Source organism: Plectropomus leopardus, chromosome 6, assembly GCF_026936395.1.
Source record: "Plectropomus leopardus strain MGB_pleo_1.0 chromosome 6, ASM2693639v1, whole genome shotgun sequence".
In the NCBI taxonomy this organism is placed as follows: Eukaryota; Metazoa; Chordata; class Actinopteri; order Perciformes; family Serranidae; genus Plectropomus; species Plectropomus leopardus.
The window spans coordinates 23,094,458-23,112,355 of record NC_142181.1 but is presented as its reverse complement, the minus strand read 5'-3'; the positions used below and the strand labels follow the sequence as shown (position 1 = coordinate 23,112,355).

Here is a 17,898-nt window from a genome sequence, read left to right as displayed (position 1 = left end):
CTCAAGTGGTAATGCATAAACAGGAGAGGGGCAGAGTCCTAAATGTACTGCCGTCCATTTAGGACTTTGGATGATGTACCATAAAGAATGCTGTTGCATCGTTTTATGAAACTAAATGCAGGTTCTAGGACTTAATGCCCCGACCCATGATTGCTTTCTTTGTGTTCCTCTCTGGTCTCAGCAAAATTATGTAACATTTGGGCCCAAATAGTGACAACAAAAGGCCAGAGCTTGAGGCCAGGATTGCAAATACCTCCACTGCATCTGCATATTTACCTGGTGAACTGACATAAGCAGGGACAAAGGCCACCCATACTGCGCAGAAGATCAACATGCTGAACGTGATGAGCTTGGCTTCATTGAAAGTATCTGGAAGATTCCTCGCAAGGAATGCTAACAGAAAACTGAGGACAGCCAGTAAGCCAATATACCCCAGTAACACTGCAAAACCAACTGTGGACCCAACAACACACTCATAAACTATCTTGTCATTGTGGTATTGAGTGTTTTTATGCGGAGCTGGTGAGGAAGAGACAAGCCAAGCAGTGCAGATTGCTGCCTGAATAGAAGTAAGAAGCAGAACTGTTCCTCTCTGCTGCAAAGGACCAAACCACTTCAGACTGGTTCCACCTCCTGGCTTTGAGGCCTTGAACACAGCCAGAACCACCATGGTTTTCACCAGGATGCATGATATACAAAGCACAAAGCTGATCCCAAATGCAGCATGTCTTAGCTGGCATGTCCACAGCCTAGGACGTCCGATGAACAGCAGTGAGCAAAGAAAACATAATTTCAGGGACAGCAATAGCTGGAAACTGAGTTCTGAATTGTTGGCACGTACTATAGGGGTGCCACGATGACAGATAAAGATTCCCAGCACAAAAACACATACAAATGTGCCCAACAATGAGGTGGTTGTCAGGCAGATACCCAGAGGCTCGTAATAGGAGAGAAATTCTGTTTCCTTCGGCACACAGTGGTCATGCTGGGGGCTGGACCAGAAGTCCTCTGGACAACTGGTGCACTCCATGGAGTCTGTACAAGGAGAAAGTGAACAAGAAGATTACACAGCAAGACTCAGAGCCATAGAATATTTCACAATATAAGTTGCAAAACTAGTGTGATGAACATTAAAAGAGATCAGCAGCATTCTGTTAATATTCCATTAGTTTTCATAAAACAAAAAAAAGGGGGGGGGGTTAATAATAGTTATCAAAAATAATAATTTCATTCAGTCCATTTTTTTATCAGATGGAATTCACACTGAAAGTTAGTCCACCCCTCTGTAGTAAATCTGTAATTTCATATGGTGACTGAATTAAGACAGGTTGCCAGGTGTTAGCGTTGGGGGTTTGTCTTTAATCCATTGGAGTAAAATACATTGTTCAGGTAGCAACAGCGATTTTATTAACAGTGTATTGTGAGGCGTTAAGATCAAAACCTTCTGGTGGGAATCCCAACAGAAACAATGCAGGATCCAGTTAAACTTTCATGTGTAAGATTATACAGAGCTCTTTATTAACATTTTTCCAAAAACGAGTAATCACAGGGCATTGCCATATTAAGTGAAAGTAAGTTCCCACTTCCTTCTGACAGTTTTTTACACAGAGGACATATGTTAGAGTACATTTACTTGTCATAATCTTCTTGTTCTTTTTTGTTTTGTTTGCTGTCTCTTGTTTTCTTTTGTTGTTGTTGTGCACTTTGAAAATTAATAAAATGTATTTTTAAAAAAATGAGAGAAAGTGATAACACTTATATGATTTCTCTAAATTTTAAGGTTTTAAATTGAACACCAACCAGTCCCATTGCTGATCTTTCCATCAGAACAAGGGATGCAGTCAAAACAGCACTCAGGTTCCCCCTTCTTTCTGGCCATTCGGGTACCTGGAGGACAGCTCTCACTGCACACTGACCGGGGTGGCTGTTGGTGAATATGTGTTACTCGACTTTGTTTTACGCTGTTGAAATCAGTTATCTTTCGGACACAAAAAAGGTGACTGAAAAATCAAAAGTAACCTTTTGGATTCAAAGTTCCAGAAAATTTTGTCTTCATCAAGTGTGAGTTCTTCACCTTTGGCTGACTCTTTAACCTCACCCACATTCTGAACTTTAGTTTGTCCATCAGGGAGCCACAGCCAGTTCATGACATCATATATTGGTAAGGCATCACCATTCTCATCAAATGACACCTGATCACCAAATGGTGTGGTGAAGTTGACCTTTTCCAAGTAATACACAAGCTATGAATTCCAGAAAAAGGGATAGAGGAAAGCCAGAAATGAAAACAATTCCATTATGACCATGGTAAATAATAACCATGGTAAAATAATGCACTCATGAACGTATGAATACCTTAACAATTCCAACAAATAATTTCTTTAAAGTTGAAGTCACATCAACTGTGAGTGTAAGTGCACCCAATACCAAGACATTGTTGTCTCTGTTGTGATAATACTATGCAATGCTGTCACGCAGCGATAGGAAATATCCTTTGAGCTATCTAAAAAGCACTTAATCATTAGTAATTTCATAGCTTTGAATTCAGTCCTATTCTGTGAAAGCCGCTCCGCAAGAAAAACTAAAGCATAGCATTTAGTCATATAAACAGAGGTGTGTGCATGTGTGTAAAATGATGTCACACCTGCCATGGCTCCAGTCTTTGTAAATTGCCACAGCTGTGCCCACTGAAAGGTCCTCTCCCTGGCTCGCACTGCAGCATGTCATCAAGAGCGTATGCCAGGGCATACACAGCCTTGTACACATTATACTCTGGTCTGAGGTTTGAAATGTCCAAGAACTCTGTGCCCACATTCTCTAGATCTTCTTGTCCAGTGCATAGTGATCCACCAGCTTCTAGCCAACCTGCTTGAGGTGGTACAAATCTACACTGAAATGTGTGTTCCCAAAACTGATTTACCTGAAATGTATTCAAAACAGGAGTGTAACGTTACACAAAAGTCAATGTTAGGTCAAACCCTGGTTTAGGGGTCAAAGTTCAGTGTAAGTGACCTACAGTAGAAAAAAACAAAAACCAAAAACTAAACTTTCACTTATTTTGAACAGACAGAAGTGCAACTATCCAGGAAGAATAGTTGTTGCTACGGTAACAACTAATAGGGATCCAATGTAAATAAATAAATAAATATTAAAAGATAGACCAAATCATCTTGCTGGTTACTGCAGCATTTGGCTAAATAGCAACTCAACGACCTCTGTATTACACTGTATAAACACTGAACAAACACTTTCAAAAAAGGAAACAGGTCACAATAAGCTATAAAACAGAAAAGCAATTCATATCTAACTATAAAAGAAGAACTCTCTGTCTGTTTGTCCTTTAAATTTCTCAGGTATGGTCTGTCTTATCTACTTCCCCAGAGGTGCATTTATTACTGGGGCCCAAAAATAAGTCGTGTTGATTTTGGTGAAATTTGGACACATGATATGTTCAATCAATTGTTGACTACCACATCCATCGCTGTTGATTTGAAATTGGGGTGTGCTCAAAAATAACAAACACATATAATCATATAGCAAAATGTAAGTAAACAATAAAACAGCACTCTGTGCAGCAATGTGGGTAGTGATGCAGGGTTTTGCAAAATGAGTTGAGAGTTGAGTCTTCACTCACATATGCAACATGTGTCTGTATGTCATTCGCATATGTCATATCTGAGGCCCACAGTCCACCTATCTTGCATGTAAGTCTGTATATTGTGCTCAGCTATGCTGCAAGAAGTTTACATTTCAAAGTTTCTGAGTTTTTGAACACATGCTTATGAGCTTCAATTCCCAATAACTTGCATGAATTTACATACCATTCTGCACTAAGGTTGCATGACCATAACCCCAGTACTGTGACATTTGTGTACAGATACGCAGACATTTACAGCATTAATTTAAAACTGTTGTTACGAAACTAACATTATTGTTTTATTCTTATAAATTATAAATTATTTGGAAGTATAAACACTCACCATATTATTTCCAAAGCTGTTATTGTGTTCAAGGTCAGGGCGCATTTGTAACAGGAAGTCCCTGAACCCTGGTATGTGTCCTCGACGGATGGCAATGCCCAGAGTGCCACCCAGGTACGGCATGAGTTGAGGAGTCTGAAGCACAGTAGCTGCAGTCCAGGCTTCACTGGCCATCCACTGCAGGCCTGTCACATTCTGCCTCACCACCTGTGCATTGCATTATAAAAAATATATAATTTCATATTGTCATGGCATGGTTGGTATCTTGTCTTACTCAATTCAATTCATTAACTGGTTTTACACAGCATTATGAGCAAAGTGACAAATGTCATCATAAATTAACAACATAATTTCCCTGAGTTCACTCTAAAACCCTGCCGCAAAAAAGAGGTCTGCTTTATTCATTTGAATCTATTTGTTGGACAATATTTTACTGTACATTTAATATTTTGATTTGAATTTTGAAAAATAAATTGGAAATTATTCAATGTTAGAATTAAGTTGTATTTCAAGCCCAACCTCTTTCATGAGGTTGATCATATGATTTTCATGTGCAAACACAATGACCACATGAGAAGTAGATTTCCTCATCACAGCCACAATCCTCTTCAGTTCAGCTGGATCATTGCCCCAGGGCAAAACCTCTACGTAGGCCAGACAGCCTCCACCTGACAGAGCGAGGCCAGACTGGAAGGACTGGGCAGCGTGGAGTCCATAATCATCATCACTGACCAGCAGACCTGCCCAAGTCCAGCCAAAGCGCCTGAGAATATGAATCATAGCACGCACCTAAAAAAGATAAAAACAACAACAAAAAAAAAAAAAAATAACAGGGGGAGGCTGTCAAGCAGGTTCAACAATGTTTAAATATTGACTTTCAGCTGAGACTAAACAGCTCCAATGACACAAAGTATATGACAGGCTTTTTAAAAAATGTCATTGCAGTGCAGGGATATTATTTCTTTAAATATTTAACTGTACATGCTTTTCTCAATGCATATTAATTTACTAATAGATGGTCACCTGGAAAGCATCGCTTGGGATCGTCCGAAAGAAGGATGGAAACTTTTGTCGGTTGCTCAGGCACGAACATGTGGCAAAATAACTCACCTGTGAAAGACAGACTGAGCATCCTAAAAACATTCAAAGCTTTTGTTGGCCCTTTCAACTTTTTAAGTGTGATTAGCCCATGTCTATATTTGACATTAAATTTAGAGGGAAATGAAAATGATTTAAAGTAGTGAGGGTGGAAAACTTACCATAGGTACTCTGTATGAACCTAAGATAGTGGAGATGGCAATAGAACGTGTAGAGGAAGCATCACCCACAATTCCTACAACTGGAGGGTTTCCTTCACAAGTCTCATATAATTTAATCTGCTCCTCTCTACCACTGGCTAATGACAACGCTGCACGGAATCCAATTCCAAGTGTAAGGCAGTTATCATAAAGACTGTATCCCAGCGTCACATTTGGTAGCAGGTTGGTGTTTCTGTTGATCTCTTCAATAGCAAAGGCCATGGTCAGAGCTTGCTTGAATCCTAGAATATCAAAACTAATACAAAAATACCACAGTTGGAAAATACAAGATTTGTCAACATGTATGTGCACAGTTACAGATTTTGCAAATAATGTCACTAGTTGAATTGAAAGAAATATATCTAATAAAAATGTTAAACATGTATTACGAACATGATACTGTAAAATAATGATAAAATAGCATAAATACACAGTAACAGAGTAACATCTTAGTATCAAAGATACATTAAAGCAAGGGGATTGATTTCCTCTAGTTTCTGCTCTTTGCCGTTTCCCTGATAGACTGACCTGTGGCAGGTAGGCTGTTGTGGCTCTGAGGTAAAGGACAGGTCAGGAAATACAGAAAAGAAGTGGGTCTCAAACAGCCCGCCCAGAACCACATCTCCAGTCTTGTGCATCCCATTAAGATGAAACACTCCCTGTAACTGGCAGGAATAAGTGGAATAAAGAGGAGAAGGCATAGCAGAGGAAAGGTAGGAATATAACAAAATAAAATGCACAAGCCAGAACAAATAGATATCCGAAGTTGCAGACATGACTTTCTTCCCATTTACTCTTTTTCTGACCTGATGTAAACTCCTTTTATTGACTTGTTCAGTGTTGCTCACCACCCATCAGGGTATAAGTAAAACAAGAGGCAGGGCCTAATAAACCGTACATTTAATTTGAGATTAATTTTGTATTAACCACTTGGTTATGATTAGGAAAAGGTCATGTTTTGGCCAAAGCGACATTCTCTGGGGCTGAAACATGACATACAGAAAAGCCAAAAACTGCATTACCTTAAATTGCAAGGCTGGTTCTGACAGAGATAATCACCATGGACCCTCATGTTAAAATGCATAACTTTACAGCAGAAATAAGCATACAGCCTGGTACAGACAGACATAGACTAGACTAGACATATGAATGGGGGATATATTTTAATATAACTCAGATGTAACTTGTGTTTCAAATTTGTTATGGCTTTAAAATGATCCTAATGAATAATAATCAGTTTTGTGGCCTCTTAAAGTAAAAGGCTTTCTGGGAGGTGTTAGCTACATCAATGAGTCAAATCCAATCTTTGCTTCTCCACAGCGCTACCCTCTAAACCAAATTTGGTCACTTCTGGCTCCAAAAATCAAAGTTTGAGACAGCCAAAATGCCAACCTCTAGGCTTCAAAAGGTCAGTCCACAAACCAATGGGTGATATCCTGGTGACGATGTCCATTTTTTATATAGAGTACATTTTTTGGCTGAAAACACCTGGTCTTAGTGCCCCAATCACCACTAGAAACATGGCAATTCTTCGCTGAAAAACACCCACTTTTGGTGGAACAGTCACTACGAAGAATACAGTAATGCCTTGTCAAAAAACAACTAGTGGTGTTGTTTGTTGGCCTAAGACAGTGGTCTGCCGTGCAACACCATCCCCTCATCCTTCCGATGACAAAGTCAGCTCATATACATGTTATCAGAACTATGTCACTTTAGAATGAGTATCTATATCTATATCTATATCTATATATATTGACACAAAGGAGCAGTGTCTCTACTCCAAGCTCCCTCCGGATGTCTCAGGTTTTCAACCTATCTCTAAGGCTGAGCCCAGCCACCCTCCCAAAAAAACTCTTTTAGCTGCTTATGTATGGGATCTCAACTTTTTCAGTCACTATGCAAAGCTCATGACCATAGTTGAGTGTCTGAACCCAGATAGACTGGTAAATTCAAAGCTTTGCCCTTGGGCTCTTGTCCCTTTTCACCTCAACAGCCTGACACAATGCCTGCATCACTGCTGATGCCGGACCAAACTGCCTATCCATCACACACTCCATTTTTCCCTCACTTGTAAACAAGACCCTGAAATACTTCGGGCAGTTACTTCCCCAACCCACAGAGAGAAATCCTTTATTTTCTGTCAGAGAACCATGGCCTTAAACTTGGAGGTGCTGTGCCTCATCCCAACTGCTTTACACTTGATTACAAAACACTCCAATGCATGCTGGAGGTCACAGTATGAAGAAGCCAACAGAACCACATCATCTGCAAAAAGCAAAGATCCAGGTCTGGGGTCCCCAAAACGGACCCCTTCCTTCCTCTGGCTTTACCTTAAGATCCTTTCCATGAATATAGAAAATAAATAAAAAAAATCAGTGTCAAGGGAAAACCCTGGCAAAAGACAACACCAACTGGGAACATGGCTGACTTTATGCTGAGTATGCTAACACAGCTTTAGCTTTGGTCATACAGGGACTGGATGGCCAGAAGTACAACCCCAGTGCCTCCTATTCCCACAGTCGATCCCACAAGACTTCCCAGGACACATGGTTGTAAGCCCTCTTCAGGACAAAAAAACAAAAAAACACATGTAGACTGCATGGGCAAACTCCCATGATACCTCGAGCAGCCCTACAAGGGTAAAGATCTGGTCTACTGTTTCAAGACCAGGACAGAATCTGCACTCCTACTCCTTAATTCAATATCCAACAATTGTTTGCGGCCTCCTTTTCTGCACCCTGGAGTTAACTTTCTCAGGAAGGCTGAGCAGTGCGATACCTCGATAATTGGAGCACACCCTCCACCCCACCCCCCCTCTTTTTTTTTTTAAATGGGAGCCACCAACCTATCTGCCACTCCACTCCACAGTCACTGTAACTGATCTCAATGCCACACTAAAAATGCGTGTCTGCCAAGACAGCCAAACAATGTCCAAAACCTTTAGCATCTCAGGAGCAATCTCATCCACACCTGGCATCTTGCTGACAAGGAGCTTTCTGACTACATCAGTGACCTCTGTCAAGGACATGGACCCTGAGCCTTCAGACTGAGACAAGCCCTGCTTTTCTCTCCTCACAGTTCGCCAGAATTGCCTTGACTCTGACCAAGACTCCCTCTCTGTAGCCTCCCTGAACTTCTCTCAAACCTGGGTCTTTTTCATTGGCAACTGCTTCAGCTGCAGCCTTCTGGCCAACCAGTCTGTGCTGTTTCAGGGGACGCTTTGGCCAAAACCCACCAAAAGCCCTCTCATCTCTACCTGATGGCCTCCGTTACTGCTGGCATCCACCGGCAGGTTCTTCTATGGGTGCCCTAAAAGGCACCAATGACCCTCTGACCCTCTGTTTAAATAAGTTAGTTTATTTTTTTTTCCTCCAAAATGGAGGACCTGAACAAGAACCACTTAGAGTCCATGTCCCAACCTACCCCAGAATGCATGAAAAGTTCTTCCAGATGTGTGAGTTGAAGACTTCACACGTCTGGAGTTGAAGGGGCCTCAGCTAGACATTCCCAGTTCACCCTCACTACATTTTTAGGATTATCAAGACTATCCAGCAGCCTCCCCTTCCACCTGATCAAACTCACCACCAGGTGATGATTACTTGACAACTCTGCTCCACTCTTTACTTTAGTGTCAAAGACATATAGCCATAGATCAGATGATATGACCACAAAGTCGGTCACAGATCTTTGGCCTAGGGTGTCGTGGCACCATGTACAATTAAACACCTCCCTATGCTTGAACATGGTGTACGTATGTTATTACCAATTGATGACTAGCACAGAAGTCCAATAACCAATACTACCCCCCAATAACCAATACTAATACTACCCCCCTCTTTCTCCGTCATTGCCCAGGTGAGCATTGAAGTCCCCCAGAATAACTATGGACTCCCAGCTCAGTACCCTTTCCAGGACACTACCCTGAGACTCAAAGAAGGCCAGGTACTCTGAACCATTGTTTGAAGCATAGGTGCAAACAACATTCAGAAACCTTTTCTCAGTGACTCACATTTGCTCCAGTTCCTTCCCTGCTAGAGAGGTGACATTCAACTACCCCAGATCCAGCCTGCAATGCCGAGGCACAGCATGCCTGGATCTCTGGCCCTTGCCTGTTGCCTGGCACACAATGCACACATTGCATACACTACACCTGACCCTAATATCTATCCCTGCAGGTGGTGGACCTTCAGGGTGGCAGCACCATATTGTCTATTCAGGTGGAGCCTGACCGGCCCCAGGGTTTTCTTTAATAGTTTATAGTCTGGCCACTCCCCTGGGACCGCTTTGTCTTCAGAGACCCTGCCAGCGGTTATTTTTCTTGGACAACACAGCTTCCAGGATCACATCTTCAGCCTCAAATCCAAATGTAGTCACTTCTGGCTCTAAAACAACAAGATGGCAACAGCCAAATTACTGAACTCGAGGTTCAAAAACAGCAGTCACAAACCAATGGGTGATGTCACAGTAGCTGAGTCCATTATTTATACATTCCAGTAGTTAATTAACATTAATGATAATTAAAAAAATATTAATAACAATAGTTCATTTTATTTTTAGAGCACCTTTCATGGCACTCAAAGACACTTAAATAAATAAATGAAATAAATTAACAATCATAAAAAAGTATACACTAAAATAAATTTCATACCCAATGTTAATCCCACATCAAATGCAGTTTTGAAAGTTTTGATTGCACTGGGAAAATTGCAGTCCTGAATGTGTTTGGGAAGAGAGTTCCAGAGGGAACGGCTGGTGATGGAGAAGGCTCTGTTGCCCCAGTTCTGGTGCTTAGTTCAGAGAAGTGGAAACAGGAGGTTGGCGTAAGAAGAGCAAAGACTGCAGCGAGGAGTGTGGCAGTAGAGCATGTTGGTGAGGAAGGAGGGCCTGGTTATGGATGACTATGTGAGAAAGGAGAAGGACTTTGAGCTTTTAGAAGACAGTGGTGAGCTGATCACTCAAGTGGTAATGCATAAACAGGAGAGGGGCAGAGTCCTAAATGTACTGCCGTCCATTTAGGACTTTGGATGATGTACTATAAAGAATGCTGTTGCATCGTTTTATGAAACTAAATGCAGGTTCTAGGACTTAATGCCCCGACCCATGATTGCTTTCTTTGTGTTCCTCTCTGGTCTCAGCAAAATTATGTAACATTTGGGCCCAAATAGTGACAACAAAAGGCCAAAGCTTGAGGCCAGGATTGCAAATACCTCCACTGCATCTGCATATTTACCTGGTGAACTGACATAAGCAGGGACAAAGGCAACCCATACTGCGCAGAAGATCAACATGCTGAATGTGATGAGCTTGGCTTCATTGAAAGTATCTGGAAGATTCCTCGCAAGAAATGCTAACAGAAAACTGAGGACAGCCAGTAAGCCAATATACCCCAGTAACACTGCAAAACCAACTGTGGACCCAACAACACACTCATAAACTATCTTGTCCTTGTGGTATTGAGTGTTTTTATGCGGAGCTGGTGAGGAAGAGACAAGCCAAGCAGTGCAGATTGCTGCCTGAATAGAAGTAAGAAGCAGAACTGTTCCTCTCTGCTGCAAAGGACCAAACCACTTCAGACTGGTTCCACCTCCTGGCTTTGAGGCCTTGAACACAGCCAGAACCACCATGGTTTTCACCAGGATGCATGATATACAAAGCACAAAGCTGATCCCAAATGCAGCATGTCTTAGTTGGCATGTCCACAGCCTGGGACGTCCGATGAACAGCAGTGAGCAAAGAAAACATAATTTCAGGGACAGCAATAGCTGGAAACTGAGTTCTGAATTGTTGGCACGTACTATAGGGGTGCCACGATGACAGATAAAGATTCCCAGGACAACAACACATACAAATGTGCCCGACAATGAGGTGGTTGTCAGGCAGATACCCAGAGGCTCATAATAGGAGAGGAATTCTGTTTCCTTCGGCACACAGTGGTCATGCTGGGGGCTGGACCAGAAGTCCTCCGGACAACTGGTGCACTCCATGGAGTCTGTACAAGGAGAAAGTGAACAAGAAGATTATGACAACACAGCAAGACTCAGAGCCATAGAATATTTCACAATATAAGTTCCAAAACCAGTGTGATGAACATTAAAAGAGATCAGCAGCATTCTGTTAATATTCCATTAGTTTTCATTAAACAAAAAGGGGGGGGGGGGTTAATAATAGTTATCAAAAATAACAATTTCAGTCCATTTTTTTATGAGATGGAATTCACACTGAAAGTTAGTCCACCCCTCTGTAGTAAATCTGTAATTTCATATGGTGACTGAATTAAGACAGGTTGCCAGGTGTTAGCGTTGGGGGTTTGTCTTTAATCCATTGGAGTAAAATACATTGTTCAGGTAGCAACAGCGATTTTATTAACAGTGTGTTGTGAGGCGTTAAGATCAAAACCTTCTGGTGGGAATCCCAACAGAAACAATGCAGGATCCAGTTAAACTTTCATGTGTAAGATTATACAGAGCTCTTTATTAACATTTTTCCAAAAACGAGTAATTACAGGGCATTGCCATATTAAGTGAAAGTAAGTTCCCACTTCCTTCTGACAGTTTTTTACACAGAGGACATATGTTAGAGTACATTTACTTGTCATAATCTTCTTGTTCTTTTTGTTTTGTTTGCTGTCTCGTTTTCTTTTGTTGTTGTTGTTGTTGTGCACTTTGAAAATTAATAAAATGTATTTTTAAAAAAGAGAGAAAGTGATAACACTTATATGATTTCTTTAAATTTCAAGGTTTTAAACTGAACACCAACCAGTCCCATTGCTGATCTTTCCATCAGAACAAGGGATGCAGTCAAAACAGCACTCAGGTTCCCCCTTCTTTCTGGCCATTCGGGTACCTGGAGGACAGCTCTCACTGCACACTGACCGGGGTGGCTGTTGGTGAATATGTGTTACTCGACTTTGTTTTACGCTGTTGAAATCAGTTATCTTTCGGACACAAAAAAGGTGACTGAAAAATCAAAAGTAACCTTTTTGGATTCAAAGTTCCAGAAAATTTTGTCTTCATCAAGTGTGAGTTCTTCACCTTTGGCTGACTCTTTAACCTCACCCACATTCTGAACTTTAGTTTGTCCATCAGGGAGCCACAGCCAGTTCATGACATCATATATTGGTAAGGCATCACCATTCTCATCAAATGACACCTGATCACCAAATGGTGTGGTGAAGTTGACCTTTTCCAAGTAATACACAAGCTATGAATTCCAGAAAAAGGGATAGAGGAAAGCCAGAAATGAAAACAATTCCATTATGACCATGGTAAATAATAACCATGGTAAAATAATGCACTCATGAACGTATGAATACCTTAACAATTCCAACAAATAATTTCTTTAAAGTTGAAGTCACATCAACTGTGAGTGTAAGTGCACCCAATACCAAGACATTGTTGTCTCTGTTGTGATAATACTATGCAATGCTGTCACGCAGCGATAGGAAATATCCTTTGAGCTGTCTAAAATGCACTTAATCATTAGTAATTTCATAGCTTTGAATTCAGTCCTATTCTGTGAAAGCCGCTCCGCAAGAAAAACTAAAGCATAGCATTTAGTCATATAAACAGAGGTGTGTGCATGTGTGTAAAATGATGTCACACCTGCCATGGCTCCAGTCTTTGTAAATTGCCACAGCTGTGCCCACTGAAAGGTCCTCTCCCTGGCTCACACTGCAGCATGTCATCAAGAGCGTATGCCAGGGCATACACAGCCTTGTACACATTATACTCTGGTCTGAGGTCTGAAATGTCCAAGAACTCTGTGTCCACATTCTCTAGATCTTCTTGTCCAGTGCATAGTGATCCACCAGCTTCTAGCCAACCTGCTTGAGGTGGTACAAATCTACACTGAAATGTGTGTTCCCAAAACTGATTCACCTGAAATGTATTCAGAACAGGAGTGTAACGTTACACAAAAGTCAACGTTAGGTCAAACCCTGGTTTAGGGGTCAAAGTTCAGTGCAAGTGACCTACAGTAGAAAAAAACAAAAACTAAAAACTAAACTTTCACTTATTTTGAACAGACAGAAGTGCAACTATCCAGGAAGAATAGTTGTTGCTACAGTAACAACTAATAGGGATCCAATGTAAATAAATAAATAAATATTAAAAGACAGACCAAATCATCTTGCTGGTTACTGCAGCATTTGGCTAAATAGCAACTCAACGACCTCTGTATTACACTGTATAAACATTGAACAAACACTTTCAAAAAAGGAAACAGGTCACAATAGGCTATAAAACAGAAAAAAAAAATATATATATATAACTATAAAAGAAGAACTTTCTGTCTGTCTGTCTGTCTGTCTGTCTGTTTGTCCTTTAAATTTCTCAGGTATGGTCTGTCTGATCTACTTCCCCAGAGGTGCATTTATTATTGTGGACCCAAGAATAAGTTTTGGTGCAGTTTGGACACACAACATGTTAAATCAGTTGTTGATTACCACATCCACCACTGTTGATTTGAAATTTTTGGGGCGTGCTCAAAAATAACAAACACATATAATCATATAGTAAAATGTAAGTAAACAATAAAACAGCACTCTGTGCAGCAATGTGGGTAGTGATGCAGGGTTTTGCAAAATGAGTTGAGAGTTGAGTCTTCACTCACATATGCAACATGTGTCTGTATGTCATTTGCATATGTCATATCTTAGGCCCACAGTCCACCTATCTTGCATGTAAGTCTGTATATTGTGCTCAGCTATGCTGCAAGAAGTTTACATTTCAAAGTTTCTGAGTTTTTGAACACATGCTTATGAGCTTCAATTCCCAATGACTTGCATGAATTTACATACCATTCTGCACAAGGTTGCATGACCATAACCCCAGTACTGTGACATTTGGGTACAGATACGCAAACATTTACAGCATTAATTTAAAACTGTTGTTACGAAACTAACATTATTGTTTTATTCTTATAAATGATATATTATTTGGAAGGATAAATACTCACCATATTATTTCCAAAGCTGTTATTGTGTTCAAGGTCAGGACGTATTTGTAACAGGAAGTCCCTGAACCCTGGTATGTGTCCTCGACGGATGGCAATGCCCAGAGTGCCACCCAGGTACGGCATGAGTTGAGGAGTCTGAAGCACAGTAGCTGCAGTCCAGGCTTCACTGGCCATCCACTGCAGGCCTGTCACATTCTGCCTCACCACCTGTGCATTGCATTATAAAAAATATATAATTTCATATTGTCATGGCATGGTTGGTATCTTGTCTTACTCAATTCAATTCATTAACTGGTTTTACACAGCATTATGAGCAAAGTGACAAATGTCATCATAAATTAACAACATAATTTCCCTGAGTTCACTCTAAAACCCTGCCACAAAAAAAGAGGTCTGCTTTATTCATTTGAATCTATTTATTGGACAATATTTTACTGTAAATTTAATAATTTGATTTGAATTTTGAAATATAAATTGAAAATTATTCAATGTTAGAATTAAGTTGTATTTCAAGCCCAACCTCTTTAATGAGGTTGATCATATGATTTTGATGTGCAAACACAATGACCACATGAGAAGTAGATTTCCTCATCACATCCACAATCCTCTTCAGTTCAGCTGGATCATTGCCCCAGGGCAAAACCTCTACGTAGGCCAGACAGCCTCCACCTGACAGAGTGAGGCCAGACTGGAAGGATCGAGCAGCGTGGAGTCCATAATCATCATCACTGACCAGCAGACCTGCCCAAGTCCAGCCAAAGCGCCTGAGAATCTGAATCATAGCATGCACCTAAAAAAGATAAAAACAAATACAAAAAAAAATAACAGGGGGAGGCTGTCAAGCAGGTTCAACAATGTCATTGCAGTGCAGGGATATTAATTCTTTAAATATTGAACTGCACATGCTTTTCTCAATGCATATTAATTTACTAATAGATGGTCACCTGGAAAGCATCGCTTGGGATCGTCCGAAAGAAGGATGGAAACTTTTGTCGGTTGCTCAGGCACGAACATGTGGCAAAATAACTCACCTGTGAAAGACAGACTGAGCATCCTAAAAACATTCAAAGCTTTTGTTGACCCTTTCAACTTTTTAAGTGTGATTAGCCCATGTCTATATTTGAAATTAAATTTAGAGGGAAATGAAAATGATTTAAAGTAATGAGAGTGGAAAACTTACCATAGGTACTCTGTATGAACCTAAGATAGTGGAGATGGCAATAGAACGTGTAGAGGAAGCATCACCCACAATTCCTACAACTGGAGGGTTTCCTTCACAAGTCTCATATAATTTAATCTGCTCCTCTCTACCACTAGCTAATGACAACGCTGCACGGAATCCAATTCCTAGTGCGAGGCAGTTATCATAAAGACTGTATCCCAGCGTCACATTTGGTAGCAGGTTGGTGTTTCTGTTGATCTCTTCAATAGCAAATACCATGGTCAGAGCTTGCTTGAATCCTAGAACATCAAAACTAATACAAAAATACCACAGTTGGAAAATACAAGTAGATTTGTCGACATGTATGTGCACAGTTACAGATTTTGCAAATAATGTCACTAGTTGAATCGAAAGAAATATATTTAATACTAATGTTATACATGTATTAAGAACAGGATACTGTAAAATAATGATAAAATGGCATAAATACACAATGACAGAGTAAAATCTTAGTATCAAAGATACATTAAAGCAATGGGATTGATTTCCCCTAGTTTCTGCTCTTTGTTGTTTCCCTGATAGACTGACCTGTGGCAGGTAGGCTGTTGTGGCTCTGAGGTAAAGGACAGGTCAGGAAAGACAGAAAAGAAGTGGGTGTCAAACAGCCCGCCCAGAACCACATCTCCAGTCTTGTGCATCCCATTAAGATGAAACACTCCCTGTAACTGGCAGGAATAAGTGGAATAAAGACGAGAAGGCATAGCGGAAGAAAGGTAGGGATATAACAAAATAAAATACACAAGCCAGAACAAATAGATATCTGAAGTTGCAGACATGACTTTCTTCCTATTTACTCTTTTTCTGACCTGATGTAAACTCCTTTTATTGACTTGTTCAGTGTTGCTCACCACCCATCAGGGTATAAGTAAAACAAGGGGCAGGGCCTAATAAACTGTACATTTAATTTGAGATTAATTTTGTATTAACCACTTGATTATGGTTGGGCAAAGGTCATGTTTTGGCCAAGCGACATTCTTTGGGGCTGAAACATGATATACGGAAAAGCCAAAAACTGCATTACCTTAAATTGCGAGGCTGGTGCAATTGTGATCAGAGGGAGTAAGCCAGTTTAAACAGATGGGTTTTGAGTTTAGATTTGAAATGTGGTAGTGACTCTGAGTTACGGAGGTCAGGTGGGAGTGAGTTCCAGAGCTGGGGAGCAGAGACAGGCGGGGGGGACGATGAGATGGATGGAGGAAGAAGATCTGAGGGTGCGGGTGGGTGTAGCAATGTGGAGGAGGTCAGAGAGATATGGTGGGGCAAGGTTGTGGACAGCTTTGAAGGTAAGGAGGAGTATTTTGTAGTTGATGCGGTATGTGATGGGGAGCCAATGTAGGTATTGTAGAATAGGTGTGATGTGATGGATTGAAGGAGTGCGTGTAATGATACGTGCAGCTGAGTTTATAACTCAGATGTAACTCGTGTTTCAAATTTGTTATGGCTTTAAAATGATCCTAATGAATAATAATCAGTTTTGTGGCCTCTTAAAGTAAAAGGCTTTCTGGGAGGTGTTAGCTACATCTATGAGTCAAATCCAATCTTTGCTTCTCCACAGCGCTATCCTCTAAACCAAATTTGGTCACTTCTGGCTCCAAAAATCAAAGTTTGAGACAGCCAAAATGCCAACCTCTAGGCTTCAAAAGGTCAGTCCACAAACCAATGGGTGATATCCTGGTGACGATGTCCGTTTTTTATATAGAGTACATTTTTTGGCTGAAAACACCTGGTCTTAGTGCCCCAATCACCACTAGAAACATGGCAATTCTTCGCTGAAAAACATCCACTTTTGGTGGAACAGTCACTACTAAGAATACAGTAATGCCTTGTCAAAAAACAACTAGTGGTGTTGTTTGTTGGCCTAAGACAGTGGTCTGCCGTGCAACACCATCCCCTCATCCTTCCGATGACAAAGTCAGCTCCTATACATGTTATCAGAACTATGTCACTTTAGAATGAGTATCTATATCTATATCTATATCTATATATATTGACACAAAGGAGCAGTGTCTCTACTCCAAGCTCCCTCCGGATGTCTCAGGTTTTCAACCTATCTCTAAGGCTGAGCCCAGCCACCCTCCCAAAAAAACTCTTTTAGCTGCTTATGTATGGGATGTAGCGGTTATTAATAACTACGTTAGAATTTGGATTTTGCACTCGTTAAAGTAAAAGGGGCACCATTCTCCATTCAAGAGAATATTAAATCTTAAATTGTGACAGTGTTAAGACATGTCATTACTTTAATCAATCTCATAATCTGTACCGTTTATCCTGTATACATTGATTTTGTTTCTCTCATGAAATAATATCCACAGACAACGACTTGGCAATAGATGAGAATAATTTATTTAGACTGATAAAATGATGAGTAAATAGAGGAAATAGTATGACATATAAAGGACAGTGAACACATGAAAGGGAACCTAAGTGATGGATGTTCAGGTAA

At 40.6% G+C, this 17,898-nt stretch overlaps 2 protein-coding genes across 2 annotated transcripts; both read right to left on the bottom strand.

The window, feature by feature from the left end:
• LOC148189386 (extracellular calcium-sensing receptor-like) lies at positions 1-5,916 on the bottom strand. Its single transcript, XM_088078292.1, has 9 exons — positions 5,807-5,916; positions 5,240-5,534; positions 5,004-5,090; positions 4,500-4,769; positions 3,981-4,187; positions 2,645-2,920; positions 2,022-2,243; positions 1,801-1,918; positions 1-1,035 (listed from the first exon to the last, which is right to left on the bottom strand). Exons 1-9 carry the CDS (start codon positions 5,914-5,916, stop codon positions 125-127), a joined length of 2,496 nt encoding a protein of 831 aa, XP_087934418.1. The 3' UTR covers positions 1-124.
• Positions 5,917-10,356: 4,440 nt separating this feature from the next.
• Positions 10,357-16,138, bottom strand: LOC148189385 (extracellular calcium-sensing receptor-like). Its single transcript, XM_088078343.1, has 9 exons — positions 15,984-16,138; positions 15,414-15,708; positions 15,178-15,264; positions 14,754-15,023; positions 14,234-14,440; positions 12,880-13,155; positions 12,254-12,478; positions 12,035-12,158; positions 10,357-11,267 (listed from the first exon to the last, which is right to left on the bottom strand). Exons 1-9 carry the CDS (start codon positions 16,091-16,093, stop codon positions 10,357-10,359), a joined length of 2,505 nt encoding a protein of 834 aa, XP_087934469.1. The 5' UTR covers positions 16,094-16,138.
• Positions 16,139-17,898: the final 1,760 nt, after the last annotated feature.

Excerpts from the sequence above, each read along its gene's own strand:
- LOC148189386 (XM_088078292.1), bottom strand. The coding sequence starts at position 5,916 with ATGCACAAGACTGGAGATGTGGTTCTGGGCGGGCTGTTTGAGACCCAC. Across the intron at positions 5,091-5,239 it reads GTTCATACAGAGTACCTATG|GTGAGTTATTTTGCCACATG; the intron begins GTAAGTTTTCCA and ends TGTCTTTCACAG. Across the intron at positions 1,919-2,021 it reads TCTGGAACTTTGAATCCAAA|CGGTCAGTGTGCAGTGAGAG; the intron begins AGGTTACTTTTG and ends CAACAGCCACCC.
- LOC148189385 (XM_088078343.1), bottom strand. The coding sequence starts at position 16,093 with ATGCACAAGACTGGAGATGTGGTTCTGGGCGGGCTGTTTGACACCCAC. Across the intron at positions 15,024-15,177 it reads TCCCAAGCGATGCTTTCCAG|GTGCATGCTATGATTCAGAT; the intron begins GTGACCATCTAT and ends TATCTTTTTTAG. Across the intron at positions 13,156-14,233 it reads ACAGCTTTGGAAATAATATG|GTGAATCAGTTTTGGGAACA; the intron begins GTGAGTATTTAT and ends AATACATTTCAG.